We start from the raw sequence: 16220 nt of genomic DNA, 5'->3' as shown, positions 1-16220 counted from the left end.
GCTACAGCTCTGGTGGGAAGGAAAAGCCACTCAGTGTCCCAATGGACTGGGCTGGCAAGGCAGTGTCCAGCAGCTTGAATTCATCCAGCTTGACAGGGTCTTGTAGGCCTCACTCTGTCCCACACTTTGAGTCATGCTGAACAGTCAATGAGCTGAGAGCATCCTTGGATAGCTGCAGGGTTGCAGGCCAACTGACTTAGTGCCCGCTGAGCAGGCCAGAAAAGCCCTACAAACCATTCCCAGCAACAGTATCATAGGGATAGAGTGTGTGGGACCCCTGGGGCACTGAGATCAAGGCCTCACTGTGGCTTGGTATTAATGCATCTCATTCCAGAACTCTTTTGGTTTCCAGGAGGAATCTTCTTCATCTCTGTGACCAATCATGATAAATGCCCAAAGAGATTTATAGCACAATTAAGCACAAATAATAAATTAGTGATCGTGTTTTTTGCCATTATTGCTAATTATTAATAATGCTTGTTATTGATAATTATGACAGTAATAGCAGTGAAAGCTATAACATGGCAATTAAGAGATATGGGTTCCAGCCACCTTGGTCAAAATTCACTGGAATAAAATGGGCAAAATCTTGAGTTTCCTCTCAGTTTTCTCATCTGTGAAATGGGGATGATGATAACTGTTTTACTGCTTACCTTGTATAGTAGGAAGGTCAATGTCTATCTTGTTTGCCCAGCACAGGGTTGGACACTTAGTACATTCTTAATAAATATGTGTCGAATCGATAACACAAAAGTGATCATCATGTTACTAGAATATATCTTACATATCCTAATTGGGAAGGGAATGTAGCCAAAATCGGTTGGGTTCTCATGCTGTTTCAAGCCTGCTAGTTACTTTTTTTTTTTTAATCCTTACTTTTATTTATTTTTTTTTTTTTAGTTTTTTTTTTTTTTCAGAGAGACAGAGAGAGAGAGAGAGAGAGAGAGAGCATGAACATGTGTGAGCAGGGGAGGGGCAGAGAGAAAGGGAGAGAAAAAAATCCCAAGTAGAACCCTTGCTATCAGCGCGGAGCCCAATGCAGCCCTCACGCCCATGAACCATGAGATCATGACCTGAGCCAAAACCAAGAGTCGGACGCTTAACCAAATGAGCCACCCAGGCACCCCTACTTTTATTTATCTTTACTATTTAACTACTCTGTGAAATGAGGCTATTTTATAGCTGAGCACACTGAGGTTCAGGGACATTCATGACTTGCCCCACATCCTCCAGTTCATATGTGATTAACCAGGATTTGAACTAAGGGTGTCTGATTCAAAACCCTACGCCCTGTCGTGTTGCCTTTGCTAGTACATGCCTTCCCTGTCTTGGGAGATTGCTTGCCGCAGCTGATGACCAAAATTCAGAACTTCTCTCTGTACATCTAACATTGCACTGTTGTGTTTGCAACCCGTTGCCGCTTGTTCTGTCGCCTCTCCTTTCACATGTCTTCTCCCTTTCTCTGTCGTGACTAATGTGCTTCCTCAGTGACTTTTGTGCCCTTGGGTCTCCATCGGGGTTCCCCTTGACTTCCATTTTTCTGGCGCTGTCTTGTCCGCTTTCTCTAGATTCCTCATGTCCTTGAGTTAACAGGATTTATTTGAGTGCAACATGGAGACTAGAAGTCATTCCCATCATAAACAAAAGAAGAAATACAAACAACCACCACCAAGTAAAATATTCAAGGCTGCTATTAGTCAAAGGAGTACCCATGAAAACAGCAATGACAAAGTAAGCCAGAAGAAGAAGTGAATAGGGGCCCCATGAAGGCAAGAGGCACTGTGATCTGCACTCATTCCCAGACGGTGGGAGGATGGTTGCCACTTTTGGGGAAAGCGTTTTGGGAATTGGTGTCCCAAGACTTGAAAGTTTGGTTGATGAGCACAATTCTGGAAGCATTCTAAGAGGAGCATCCCTTACACCCATCTAGCTCTCTATGCCAAGGAAATAATCAAAGATGAAATAAAAAAGTAATGTCCAGCCCAGTGTCAATAACAGAACATTGGTTAAATAAATAAATTATGACATATCTAAAAGGTGTTATATTACAGAGTCATTAAAAAATAATCTTTTAGGGGCGCCTGGGTGGCGCAGTCGGTTAAGCGTCCGACATCAGCCAGGTCACGATCTCGCGGTCCGTGAGTTCGAGCCCCGCGTCGGGCTCTGGGCTGATGGCTCGGAGCCTGGAGCCTGTTTCCGATTCTGTGTCTCCCTCTCTCTCTGCCCCTCCCCCGTTCATGCTCTGTCTCTCTCTGTCCCAAAAATAAATAAACGTTGGAAAAAAAAAAAATTTAAAAAAAAAATAATCTTTTAGGCACGCCTGAGTGGCTCAGTGGCATAAGCCTTCGACTGTTGATTTTGGCTCAGATCATGATCTCACGGTTTGTGAGATTGAGCCCTGCATCGGGCTCTGTGCTGACAGCTGGGAGCCTGCTTGGGATTCTCTCTCTCTCCTCTCTCTCTGCCCCTCCCCTGCTCACATGTGTGCACTCTGTCTTTCTCTTTTCTCTCAAAATGCATAAATAAACTTAATAGTAATAATATTTTAATTAATTTTCTCCATTATGGAAATTGGCCATCATATAAGGCAAAGTGAAAAAAATCTCTATGCAAAACTGGATCTATTCCTGTCTTCTAGTTCTGTAAAAGAGTGTATAATTGGCATCACCTATTCTTTCAACAAATATTTCTTAGGTGTCTTCTATGTGTAAGTACTATGCTAAGTAGTAGGTATGCATATAAGCAAACAAACACCCAGGGGATTCAGCTATTGAACAATTGCACAAAAATAAATAATTACCAATCCAGTGATTGCTAGGACAGAAAATTAAACAGTACCTCCCAGGGAGCTTAACTCTGGACCAAATTTAGACTGGGAGACCGAGGGATGTGTTCTCTGGGCAAGTGTTTTTGAAGCAGAGCTCTGAAGAGGTAGCCAGGTGGGGGGAAGCATTGCCAACAGAGGGAACCATGCCTGCCACAGCTCTGAGGTGGTGCCATCAGGAGGCCCATGACACTGGAGCAGATGAGTGGGAGGCTGCACCCCGAGGTCTGGGTTGCACCCTGAGTGCAATGGAATAGGTGCCACGGAAGGCTTTAGGGCAGGCGCTCAGTGCAATCCAGTAAACACTTCTGGAAGATCGCAGTGATTTCAGGTGCAGAATGGATGGTATGGCTCTGTGAGAACAGTGAGGAGTAGATGAAAAGGCCACATCTGAGGGTCCATCAGCAGCTCCTGTCAGCCCAGTCTGGCACCCTACCCAGACGCTAGGTAAGCCAGGCTCTCCTCTGAAGAGATCTTAAGACTCAGATTCCCACAGACCAGTGGGAAAGGTCATTTCCCCCTTCTTCTACCTTCCGCTCCTCTTCGAGCTTCATCCATCCCTCTATACAACTCATCTTTGAATGCCAGAAGAAATGGGGTCCCCCACCTCCCCCCATTTTAAAGTCAGGTGTTGGCTTTGTCCAAATGAAGCCTGGTCTCAAATTCTAAGACTGTTTCCAAGAACTAGGGATTCAAAGGATACAAGGAAGTGTTAGTGGTTACCCTGAAATAGTTTGTGAGTATCTGCAAATGCATGGGAAAAGTTCTCCACAACTCGATTTCATGCTAATTCCAAGTGATTCCTTGTAGAGCTCTGTGAAGACCGGTGGCAACTTTCTGAGCATCTGTCTTGCATTTGCCTAACAAGTTAATTAACACTTTTTGTCACTCTGGCAGCTTTGGAGCAGAGGTGAGGGGGAGGGGGGATGCGACAGCCAGTGCTGCCTCGGGTTAACCCTGCGTTCCCCCTACGCAGGAAGAAGGCAGCTGAGTGTAGCATTGTCAAGGCAGAGGTCTCCGCACTGACCTCTCTGATTCTTTCTGCAGCTGGGGCACCCAGGGCGACTTCTCGACAACTCATGCACTGCCCGCTGTGAAGGTGAAGCTGTTCACAGAGAGCACAGGGGTCCTGGCCTTGGAGGACAAGGAGCTCGGACGGGTAAGCGCTCCCCATCACACATTGCTCCAGAGAGCCATGTCCCCCGGTCCCATGGGATAGCACTGCCAAGTCCTGAAAGGTTTGGTTTCAGGTTTGAGTCCCGGGCTCTACTCTCCATCGGTTTTGTGATCCTGGGCCAGTCCCTCAACCTCTCCGAGCCTCAGTTTCCCCTCTTTAAATCTGGGCTACCAGGAGGGCACATTGTAGAAGACAGAGCAGGGTTTCTCAACACCCTCAGACCCAGACACCCGTTAGAGCAGAGATTTGTAATGCCCCTTCTGTCTTGAAGTGAAACTCTCAGACTCTTTATTTATTTATTGACTTTTAAGTTTTTCTCTTTTATAGTCTGTCTTTATTTTTGAGAGAGAGTGAGACAGAGTGCAAGTGGGGGAGGAACAGAGACAGAGGGAGACACAGAATCCGAAGCGGGATCCAGGCTCTGAGCTGTCAGCACAGAGCCGACACGGGGCTTGAACTCACCAGCCGTGAGATCATGACCTGAGCCGAAGTCGGATGCTCAACGGACTGAGCCACCCAGGCGCCCCTCAGACAATTTAAGAACCTAACCACCTGACAATTTAAAAATCAATACAGTGACATAATATAAAAGAGAAATAAAAGGGAATTAATAATAAAATAACTTCAGGGTGCCTGGCTGGCTCAGCTGGTAGAGCATGTGACTCTTGATCTCAGGGTTGTAAGTTCGAACCCCACATAGGGTGTAGAGATTATTTAAAATAAAATCTTAAAAATAATAATAATAAAATAATTTCAAAAATGTAGCGATTCAGGCACCATTGCACTAGAAGACCTACAGAAGGAATGCTTTCCTTGTTCCCATATGGAGAATCACTAGGCAGGTGACAGTCACAAAATCCGCTGTGGAGGGTGGAAGCTGAACAACTTACATATCAGTGAACTGATTTCCTGAAACCATCAACCAAGGAAACAAAGTTTCCTCGGTTTCCCTGGAAAAGTGCCAAAATTACTTTGCGTGTATATTGTTCCAAATTACAGAAATTCAACTGAGCAAAGATTAAAGTTCTCATTGGTAATGGTTCGTGGATAAGGCAGCATTCCATCCCTTCTGCAAGTAGAGGGGGCTCCAAAGAGATGTGCCAATGGGGCAAGAAAATTATTAGCAAAAGAAAAGGATTGTTTTAGGCAAGGTGGCTTTCCTTCAGGATGAAAGTGAGGGGTCTTATCTCGCAAATTACCCCATCTTTCTTTGCAGGAGGATGGAGAGGGCAGACGCATGGGTGCTGATTGGAAAATTCCTGACTGACGTGTTAGGCCTACATTTCTGGGGGAGGTTGGAACTGCAGGTAGATTACGTACTGAGCACCGGTTTGGGAATAAGGTCTAAGTAACACCACTTTGGGCCTCTGGTTTTCTTTTTAACAATATGTAAACAAAAGATTTAAGATCTGGACTCAATTAATTATAGACAGGCTTTTCCACCTCCATTCGTATCCAGTGGGAATATTTAGAAGTTAGGTGAGATTCAGGAGAATTCCTCCCTGGGGAGGAATGTCTCATTCATCGTATGGCATGTCGAATCCCCAGGCCCCGCCCATTCAATACCAACAGAGCCCAGCACCGTTCTGTCAACCAAAAATGTCCCCCAAATTTCTGAAACATCCCAAAGGGTGGTACCAATCCCTTTGAGCACCCCTGAGATAATAGAGATATTTCTTCTTACTTCTCAGTTATTGACTCTACACCAAACAGCCTGTATTTTCAGGACATAAGTTAGATTTGCTAGCTTAAAATGCTTCCATCACCCCATACTGCTTATAATAAAAATCTGAACTCTGTAGTATAGCCTACAAGGATTCATGTGATCGGGCTTCTGCCTACTTCCTCGGCCTCACTTGTGACTACCTTTCCCCTTATCCACTACGTCCCAGCTTCGTTGGCCAAATTTCAGTCTGCTACATAAACCATTCTTTCCTGCATCAGAGGGCTTTCTCCCTGAGTGGATCGCTCTCCCCACTGTCCACAGCTCTTCAAAAGGCTGCCTCTTTCCTTGCATCAATGCCTTCTCCTCCTAAGAGACTTTTCCTGACTGCCCATCTTCCTTCATTCACTGCCTCAGCCCCCTCTCTACTAAACTTCTCGCCAAGGAGAGAAAGAGAGAAGAATTTACAGAAATGTTGGCTTCTGTCTCCCCTACTGGATGATGAAAACCCCGTGGGCATAGAAGCCTAAACTATTTTGTTCACTACCCTATATACCCAGAGGCCGGCACAGAGACTCCCAATACATTTCATTTCGTACTGGTTGATTACATAATCCCTTCTGAAAACTGTATGACTTCAGCCAAAACTTTCAACCTCTCTAACCCTCTGATGTGTCATCTATGGAAAAATGAGAGAATACGTCGAGACTAGCACACAGGCACACACTTCTAACAACACCAGCAAGAATACATTAAGTGTGCTTTCTTTTTTCTTCCTTTTTTGCCTGCTTCCTTAATCTGGCTTTCATCTATACAGCTGACCTGGAATCGTATTACTAGGATTTAGACCAGAATATTAGTATTCGGAGAGACAAGTCCAGGAATGCTCAACTTGAGTCCACAGAAGGTTCCCTGGAATCCAGGAACCCCATGAAATTGTTTGCAAATGTTGAGGTAGCGAGGGGGCATATGTACATTTTTCTGGACTTGCCAGTCCAAAGCATTCACCAATTTCTCAAAGCTGTTTCCACTCAGAAAAGTTAAACCCACTGGGCTAGTCAAACCTTTTGTTTTATAGAAGAGAAAACAGATTCCCACAGAAGGCAGGAAGCTTCCCTAGACCCACCCAGTTGGTTGGTTCCCATGCCCTGTACATTTGCCAGTGGCCAGAGCACTGCCCCGAGGCTCTGCAGTCTCTCACCGATGCTATAACCCTGTTATAGCATGCTATATTATCTCACCGATAATAACCCTGATGAGTTATTACTCATCTTGTACGGATGAGTCCGCTGGGGCCCAGAGGAGGTAAGTAACTTGCCAGGAATGATGTTGACTCATCTCCAGGACCATTCCCACTGTATCACATCGTCCCTGTGCAGAAATAAAACCCTGGGCTCTGCTGCTTTGACGAATGCCACGAGCTTGCCACAACCCTGTAGTTATTCATTTCTTAAGAACTCATTCTCTTCTCCAGCCCCATACATGTTCCCCTAGATATGAACTGACTCTTCCTACCGGAGACACTTTCTACCAGTTGCCGTGGAACTGGCCTGCCAGGTCCATGTGCCAGCTGGGGCGCCCTCCTCTGGAAGCACCTCCACAGGCCGCAGCTGGTGATGACTGCTTTCTTTTTTTAAGTGAAGCAATTCCTTGTACCCCTGGGGGAGGGTTTCTATGCTCTAATTGCTCCCAGGCTTAGCAGGACATAGCCACATTTGAAATCCCAGTGCTACATTCATTCATTCAACAACATTTAGTTTGTGCCATATTCATTATGTTTTTCTTTTCATCGACCTTTTTAATTGAAAAAAAATTCATGCATTGTAAAAAAGAAGTTAATGGATAATAGTGACAATGAGTGATTGTTCCCACCTTGCCCTAGTATCTTCTCCAGGGAAAAGCCTTGTTTTCAATTTGTGTATTCTTCCCCTAGTGTTCTATGCCTGTATAAGCATAGCATATACAAGCATATGTGTACATATCCCTCTAAAAAAGAAAGAACGAATGAATGAACGAACAGCAGGAAATTACTGTATACATACTGTTTTGTACTTTGTTTGAAATATCAGTGTATTTAGAGATTAGTTCACATCAGCCCATACTGACTTGCTTCCTGTTTCATAGCTGTGTAATATTCCAGGTATAGATGTATCATAACATACTTAGATTATTTCCAGTCTTTGGCTGTATAAGCAATGCTTCCGTGAATAACCTTGAATTTATTTCTTTGCGCATATGTGTGTATATGCGTAGGATGGTTTCTCAGAAAATATTTTGCCGAATGAAATCTGAATTTTGACAGATTCTACCAAATTGTCCCTTAAAGAGTATACGCCAATTGATACTTCCACAAAAGGCAAAAGTGAGGGTTCCTCTGCACCCTTGCCAACCCTGTAATATTATCAAACTTCCATTCACTGGATATGATTGTGAGCCCATGGTGTCCCATCATTTGTGGCATGCAGAGAGCAAACAGGACTAATGACAGGCAAAAATCTTTAACTTCAAAAGAACATAAGGGATATAGATCTAAAAAAACAGAAATTATAGGGGCGCCTGGGTGGCTCAGTCGGTTGAGCATCCGACTTCGACTCAGGTCATGATCTCACGGTTCATGAGTTCGAGCCCCGCGTTGGGCTCTGTGCTGACAGCTCGGAGCCTGGAGCCTGCTTCAGATTCTGTGTCTCCCTCTCTCTCTCTGCCCCTTCTCCACTCATGATCTCTCTCTCTCAAAAATAAATAAACATTAAAAAAAAACAAACCAGAAATTATACTGCAATGTGGTAAGTGCTCTGCTAGAGGAAGAACACCTGGGAAGTGCATAGCTAGGGGACGCAATCCAGTCTGAGGGTCAGGGATGCCTTCCTGGGGTCAGGTCAAGTGGATACGGAGGTAGGGAAGGATGTACAGGCTGAAGCTTGGAGACGATCAGCCAGGAAGAGGCTCAGGGTTAAAACAGCCCCCCCCCCCCTCAAGGAACTGCCTGTGCGGCCAGGTAACTAAGAGAAGCTGGGGCTGGCCGGCATGCTGCTTACTGCGCAGAGTGGGTTGTGTTCCCACATCGGCATCACCACATCAAAGCGCAGCACACATGGGCCTCGGCTGAGATGACAGAGTGCTTGATTAGCAGCCTGGAATGTCCAGATGAGGTGTCTGGACTGCTCAGGGCTCACGTGCACCCAGGAGGACCCTAATAATTCAGCAGGGCTGACACATACAAAGGAGACGTCGACCCGTCGGGCACATGATGGGGTGGGGGTGAAGATGGAGAAGAACAGCAGTGACCTCACCTCTCCATCCACCCTGGAGAGGAAGTCTCCCCGGGGAGCCACCACACGGAGGAAGTCTTTGTGGAGCGGCCAGTAACGAGCTGTGGTCATTCGTGTCGGCGAATGGACGCCATATTGCCGGTGGGAAACACGCCCAGAATCCATATGGCGGAAGTCCTGTTAACGAGCTCCGGGCGCCCAGAGCGAGGCTCCTGCTTTGATTTTGCCAAGTGGGCAGGAGCAGAAGGAGGCTTGGGGGCTTGCCTGCTGCTGTTCTCTTCCCAGCCCCTCCCCCTCCTTGCTTCCCAGCACATCACCCCCTTCACCTCTCAGGCCAGACTGGCTCAGGAGAGAGGGTCAGCTTCCCTAGGAAGGGCGGCACCTCCCTCCATCTCCCAAATGCTGGGGTCCCCGGAAACGGAACAGGACATGGAGTGACCTATAGGGACGGGCGTTCTCTTGAGGGGAGGGAGAGGTGCACCCCCACCGCACCCCACCCCCAGTGGCACCTTAATGTACTTGCCTTCAGCATCCTACAACATATTATACTCTTCTGGCACCAGTTACATGAATTTATACATTTTACGATACAATTTTAACTAAAGCAACCCTCACAAAATGAACAAATGGTCTAAAAAAGATTACTACAAAGTGCTATAATCTTTTTTTTTTAATTTTTTTAACATTTATTTATTTTTTGAGACAGAGACAGAGCATGAACGGGGGAGGGGCAGAGAGTGAGGGAGACACAGAATCCGAAGCAGGCTCCAGGCTGTCAGCACAGAGCCCGACGCGGGGCTCGAACTCACAAACCGTGAGATCATGACTGAGCCGAAGTCGGGCGCTGAACCGACTGAGCCACCCGGGTGCCCCAAAAAGTGCTATAATCTTAAGATACTACTATTGCAAGCCTGGCAAAAAAAAAAAAAAAAACACCAAAAAAAATGGTGGAGCTGACATCGCCTTACTGAGCAGGACCTCTGTCACCCACATCATGAGATAAAGTCATTGCCAGTGTAATCAGATAAGATCAGGTGTCAGGCAAGATGTTCTGAAATTATTTACAAGACTACTTGAACTGCTTGGGGCGCCGGGGTGGGTCAGTCAGTTGTGCGTCTGACTCTTGGGGTCAGCTCAGGTCGAGATCTCAGGGTGGTGAGATCAAGCCCCATGTCAGGCTCTGACAGCACAGAGCCTGCCTGGGATTCTCTGTCTCCTTTCTCTGCCCCTCCCCTGCTCATGCTCACTCTTTCTCTTTCTCCCTCTCTCCCTCCCTCCCTCTCTCTCTCTCTCTCTCTCTCAAAATAAATAAATTAATTAAAAAAAAAAAAACAAAAGACTACGTGAACTGCAGACTTGCATCTAGTATCATTAACAATGAGCCTTGCCCTAAATATATATGATACCTTAAAACATAGCTGATAATAGTTCCAAGCCGCCACAATTAGTGAGACATGTAAAAATACAGTTTTTGGGACACCTGGGTGGCTCAGTCGGTGGAGCATCTGATTCTTGATTTCGGCTCGGGTCTTGATCTCACGGTTTTGTGAGTTCCAGCCCCACGTTGGGCTCTGTGCATTGACCACACAGAGCCTGCTTGGGATTCCGTCTCTCCCCCTCTCTCTTTGCCCCTCCCCCACTCATGCTATTTCTTTCTCAAAATAAACTTAAGGGGGAAAAAATATATATATATATACATAGTTTTTATCTGTAGCTCATTTTTAAGACTTCTATATTTGTGTGTATTTTATGATATATGTAATAAGCTAATATATTAATACAAAGTAAATGTATATAATGTAAACATAAAATATAAATATAATGATATCTAGTTATATAACTTACATAGATATATAATGATATTTTATATATTTATATATTGATGGTGATATATTTTTATATTGATAGCAATATATTTACAGGTATTGGGCTATTTGCTCAGTATATTTTATGGGCACAGGGCATGGTCAGAAAAACTTGAGCAGCCTCTGGTCTGAAAACTCAGGCCTGGTATTTCCATCATGTCACACGTAAGACATTGGGAAAACTCAAATTCTGTGTTTAGCAAAAATGGATGAATTTTCTTTCATCAGAGTCAGGGAATTTAATGAGGGGGGGGGGGGTGCGGGGAGGGGTCAGGCCCGGAGGGAGAAGAGGTGAAAATTCAGCACCAAGGAGGCCTATCAGAGTGGGCCGATTCTGCTTTTCCGCCGCACCGGCTCGCTCTGCCCCGAGCTCCTGTTGTGCCGCCTCACGGGAAGCCATATGCTCCCACCCTCTACATGCCAGCCGGGCGCATGAGGGCAGTGAGGCTGGCAGCCTCTGGAAGGCCGCAGGGTCCGCCTCCGAGCCTCCGAACCCCTCCCCTCCCCCTGCAGAGGTGAAAGAAGCCCAGGAGAGAGGCGGCCTCCCCCTGCACCCAGAGAAAGGAGATGCTTTGAAAACAGAGCCAGAGCAGCATGCAACAAATCGGGGCCCGCGGCCACCACAAAAGCACATCTTAGCAGGCCCAGCTTTTGTCATGCCTGCATTTAATTCCTGTTCCCTCAGTCCAGGGGATTTTCCAGATATTCCACTCCTGCCCCTGTGTGTGTTCTTCAGACCCCACGTGGCTCCTGAGAACTCCGGTCACAAAATGAAGAGGCGGATGTCCCGAGTTATCCACTCCTTGCCTCACTTGCAGCCTCCGAGACAGAACCTCACATTGGAGCCCCATCTCGGCAGCGCAGGGTCAAAAAGACGCTTTCTGAGAGCGCATCCTTCCTGCTGTGTGGGCTTCCTTTCAAACCCGGACAGATTTCGGTGTTTGTTACCTGAGGAGATGCCCCATGCGTGTGACCGTCTATGTAAATGCGTGACTGTCGGCCAGATCCCTCCCTTCCCTAGGCCTCTCATTTCTCATCCATCCCATAAAGTCCCTTCCGCATTCCCCATGGCCTTTGAGAGATTTCCTCCTCCTGAGACAGGGGAAGGAATCCTGAGGAGCGAAAAATGAGCGGACGGGAGGTGCTCTACTGCGTAATCTCTCGTGTCTTTCTTTCATACATCTGCCTTCTTATATGGATGATGAGCCTGAGTCTCTGTCCTGGGTTGCTTTGGGACTTCGGAATTTCAGAAAGATGCACAAGCAGAGTGACCGAAATCATGATCATTACTTTTCCTGAATTAGCCAGGGAGAGAGAGGAGAGCAAGAGAACACCATTTCTGCCCTCTGGCTGGTCTCTGCTTGGCACGAGGCAGCCACGGTTGGTAGATGAAGCCTTGAATTGCAGTCCTGTGGCCAAGCCTCTGTTTCATTTAATCGCCTCCCTGGGAGCTGGGCAAGACGCGCAGCTTCTCAGCAGCAGAGTTTCTCGTTGAAAACAACACGCCTGTAACAGTGTCTCCGCTTTCTGGCTAACATGGATGTCCTTTTCGCCTACAGGTTATTCTCCACCCTACCCCAAACAGCCCCAAACAGTCAGAGTGGCACAAAATGACAGTCTCCAAAAACTGCCCCGATCAAGACCTCAAAATCAAACTTGCTGTCCGAATGGATAAGCCTCAAAACATGAAGCATTCTGGGTAAGTGTTTCTTCTCCAAGTGGTAGTTTGGGAGAGGTTTTTATCCGTTTCTTAAAAAATTTAAAAAGAAAAGCTGATCTTCAGAGAACTGCATGGAAGGAAATATAAAGGATTCATGAGAGATTCTTGGTTTTTATATTTACTATAAACTTCAGTTTTTATAAAACTTTTATAAAACTTCTTGATTTTTATATTTACTACAAACCTCAATTCTTATGATTACTGGATGTGCATTTGTGCTGACAAAATAGATTGATTTCCTTCTTTTTTTCTAATAGGATTTCCAGTGCAATTCAAGCATGCTAAGTGATTCTGGTTTAGGAGGTTTCATTGGCTTTGTGTACATTTCAGTGGCATCTAGATCTTTCAGACTCTATGATTCATCCTCTCTCACCTTCTTTAACAACCACGTCCAAGAGACATGAGCAGGTGCTATAGGCGACTTTCAAACAATTAATGTTAAATCAGTGTTAGAGTGTAGTGTTCAGCGAAGTCTTTTAAAAAAATGACGAAAACGGGGCGCCTGGGTGGCGCAGTCGGTTAAGCGTCCGACTTCAGCCAGGTCACGATCTCGCGGTCCGTGAGTTCGAGCCCCGCGTCAGGCTCTGGGCTGATGGCTCGGAGCCTGGAGTCTGTTTCCGATTCTGTGTCTCCCTCTCTCTCTGCCCCTCCCCTGTCCATGCTCTGTCTCTCTCTGTCCCAAAAATAAATAAACGTTGAAAAAAAAAAATGACGAAAACATAGGAAATATATGATCATTTTCAGTTCTTAAGGTTGAGAGGCATGAGCAGTTATTTCAAGTAGCATAAAAAGAATAAACGAAATAAGTTTCATTTCACAGATCAAACCAATGATTTGTACAGGAAATCTTCATTGACAACTGGGTAATGCCATGGTTTATTCAATTAAACTGCTTGGACACCACTCTCTCAGTAAATGCGATCACTTAGAAAGGAGTTGGGCCCTATCACTGAAGAGGGGAATGTCTAACCAACAGAAGGGAATGGATTGTTTTTCAATTATTCTGCGGGTACCGTTTGCCACCGGCTATCATTCTGCTTAGCTCCTCTAGCAACATCTCATTAATTCCCTTTGGGGTGTATGCATTCATGAGATGGTTTAAAGTCATAAAATGGAAATGAAAACTGAGAATTGATTATAATTCTAGAGGTTTAGTGCTCTACAGTGCTAGAGGTTTAGGGGCTACAAAAACCCAAACCCAGGGACTAGCCAGTGAGTAAGACACATTCAAATAGAAGCATTTAAAGAGGTCCAGGAGAGAGCGGTTAGGACAGGAAGTACACACCCCAGCACATGAGCAGACCACAGCAGCATGTGATCAGGAAGTAAAGAATGATGTTGTAGGGAGTTAGTGCCTTGGTATTCCAAGGAACATGGAAAGCTCAAGGTTTCAAGAAAAGATAGCTGCCTCCCAGTCAGGGCACCAGAGGGAGTCAGGCATGGGGAACCCCAGAGAAAGAAAAGGTTTCCCAACAAGCTGGAGACCCCGTACTGCCCTTGAGCTCTGGCACGGATTTGAAGAATTTGGATAGCATTATCCTGAGACCAAGCTGTTCCCAGAGCCTGAGATGGGATTTTGCCACAGCTGTTCTGCCTGCGGCCAGTGGACAGCTGTGGGAGAGTGAGCCAGACCCTTGCTGCACATTTCGTCTTTTTTCCACCATCATGATGAAGGGCAGCTAGCTTCTCCCCAGTTACATTAGCATCTCATGAAGATGTGTCATGAAATGTTTGTGAAGTCGCCTTTTCCTCCTTCTGATCATACTCCTGGCATCTATTCCAAATGTTAAGTGGAATTTCTCCCCCTTGATGTAAACATCCCAGTTGCAAGACAAAGGGTCAGAGAATTCTGTTAGGTCTTTATAGCATACAGGAAAACATTCTTCATCTTTTGCAAAAATACTTGCTCATAAATGCTCAGTAACTATTTGCTAAAGGAACAGGAGCATGAGCAGGATAGAGTGAGCAAGGGAAAGAGAGAGAGAGAGAGAGAGAGAGAAATGAGGAGGGTAGGACAGACTGAAGAGAGAGACAACAAAAATATGATTGGATGTATCTGTCCTCAAAAGTTCAGTTTTTAAAAAAAAACTTCCTTATAGGATCAGCAGCTCACCCCACCTAGTATGGAGTTTCACAAGCACTCCCTTATTTAATTCCCACAGCAAACTTTACATACCAAGTAATTTCCCCAGGGGACACACTCCCATCTCCCACATTCTCTTCATTTACGCTGCTGGGAACTGAACTAACTGATTTGAATTCAGTAATTTTTTTTCTTTTGGTTCATTTGTAAAATTATTGAGACATCTCAAGCTATCTTGACCCTGCAGATGACAGAAGAAATATGTAACTCAACTTCTGACAGTTTCCACAGCTATTTCGTGTTTCTAGACTCCCATGTAAAAATTACCCATCTGCCAGGAAATATACTAGGAAAGCCTAAAGTAGCCCTGAAAAGTAGGCAATAGCTTTCTTAACAACATTGCCAGAGACCCATTGTGGCCTAAATCAGGGGTGGACAAAATTAGTTCCACAAGAGATGACCCAAGGAAATTAAAAGAGTTTCTTATGGACTACAATTTTTTTTCATTTAAACTTAAAAAAGTGTTCTCGAGCCCCATTGTGTAGGGAAGGAAAGAAGTATCAGAATAGTGTTACGGCTTAAAGAATGGTAGAGAAAAAGGAATTTTCAAGAAGCATGGCTGAGGTTATAAATTTTATCTACTTTAATGTTTATTAAAACATAAAAGGAAAAATCAGAATTACTGTAAATTAGTCCTTGTTGGTAGACTGGGACATTCAGAATAACTTTCCTTATTGAGCAGAAAAATGTTAGTGAGAAAGTCAACACTATTTTGGGGCCTTAAGACCTGAGTATCTGGGCCTATTTGACAATAAGCAGCTCCTCAGAGAGTTTTTTTTTCATATTTTACATCCATATGGTGTTTTCAAGTTCAGCAATGCATTCACACGCATGTTCTCATTTCTTCTCTGAAACAGCCTCACAAGGACTACGTATCATTATCCTCCCATCTTAATAAATGGCCTCTCCCTTCACCCAGTTGCTCGGACCATGAATCTTGGGGTCATCTTTGACATTTCTCTTTCACTTTCACCCCCTCATGTCATCCATCAGCAAATTCTATTCACTGTACCTTTGAGAGAAATCCAGAGTTCAGCCTCTCCTCACCACCACCATATCACCATTTGGATCCAAGCCTTGAACCCTTAACCCCCTCACTTGTGCCTTTACTGATTAAGCAGCCCCCCTCCTGCTGTCCTTCCTTCCCTGTAGTCTGTCTCCCAACATGAAGCCGGAGTAATTTTTTTAACACACAAGTCAGATCCTGCCACTCAAATGCTGGAAAACCTCCAATGATTCCCCATCTCACAGTCAAAGCCAGTGTTGTTACCATGGCTACGAGGCCCTATCTGATAAAAACTCCACTACCTATATGACCTTGATCACGCTTCCAGCCACAATGGCCTCCTTGCTCCTCCCCACCTCCACGTGCACCCCCACCCCAGGGCCCTTGGCCCCACCTTTCCCTTGGATGCCTTTTGCCTTGGATGCCTCTTCTCCCCCACCCAACTTTCCACCTGGTTCACCCTGATTTCTGCATGTCTGTGTGCCATGTCAGAATGCCTGGCCCACCTGTGTCTTCTCTCTTTCTTACTCTGCTTTATTTTCAGCAGAGCACT

At 45.4% G+C, this 16220-nt stretch overlaps 1 protein-coding gene across 13 annotated transcripts in view; it reads left to right on the top strand.

Moving 5' to 3' along the window:
- The window catches only part of CADPS (calcium dependent secretion activator), a 477681-nt gene that overhangs the window by 279930 nt on the left and 181531 nt on the right, over positions 1 to 16220 (top strand). For all 13 annotated transcript variants that reach the window (XM_047095935.1, XM_047095936.1, XM_047095938.1 and 10 more), the window contains 2 exons: positions 3872 to 3983; positions 12358 to 12497. In XM_047095935.1, coding sequence (XP_046951891.1) covers positions 3872 to 3983; positions 12358 to 12497 — 252 coding nt within the window. The remainder of the gene's footprint in view (positions 1 to 3871; positions 3984 to 12357; positions 12498 to 16220) is intronic.

Source organism: Lynx rufus, unplaced genomic scaffold (assembly GCF_022079265.1).
Source record: "Lynx rufus isolate CCGP_SWC_20201006 ecotype Redwood Valley unplaced genomic scaffold, mLynRuf1.p SCAF_4, whole genome shotgun sequence".
NCBI lineage: Eukaryota > Metazoa > Chordata > Mammalia > Carnivora > Felidae > Lynx > Lynx rufus.
Note: the sequence above shows the minus strand (reverse complement) of the source record. Positions and strands in the feature narration are given on the sequence as shown.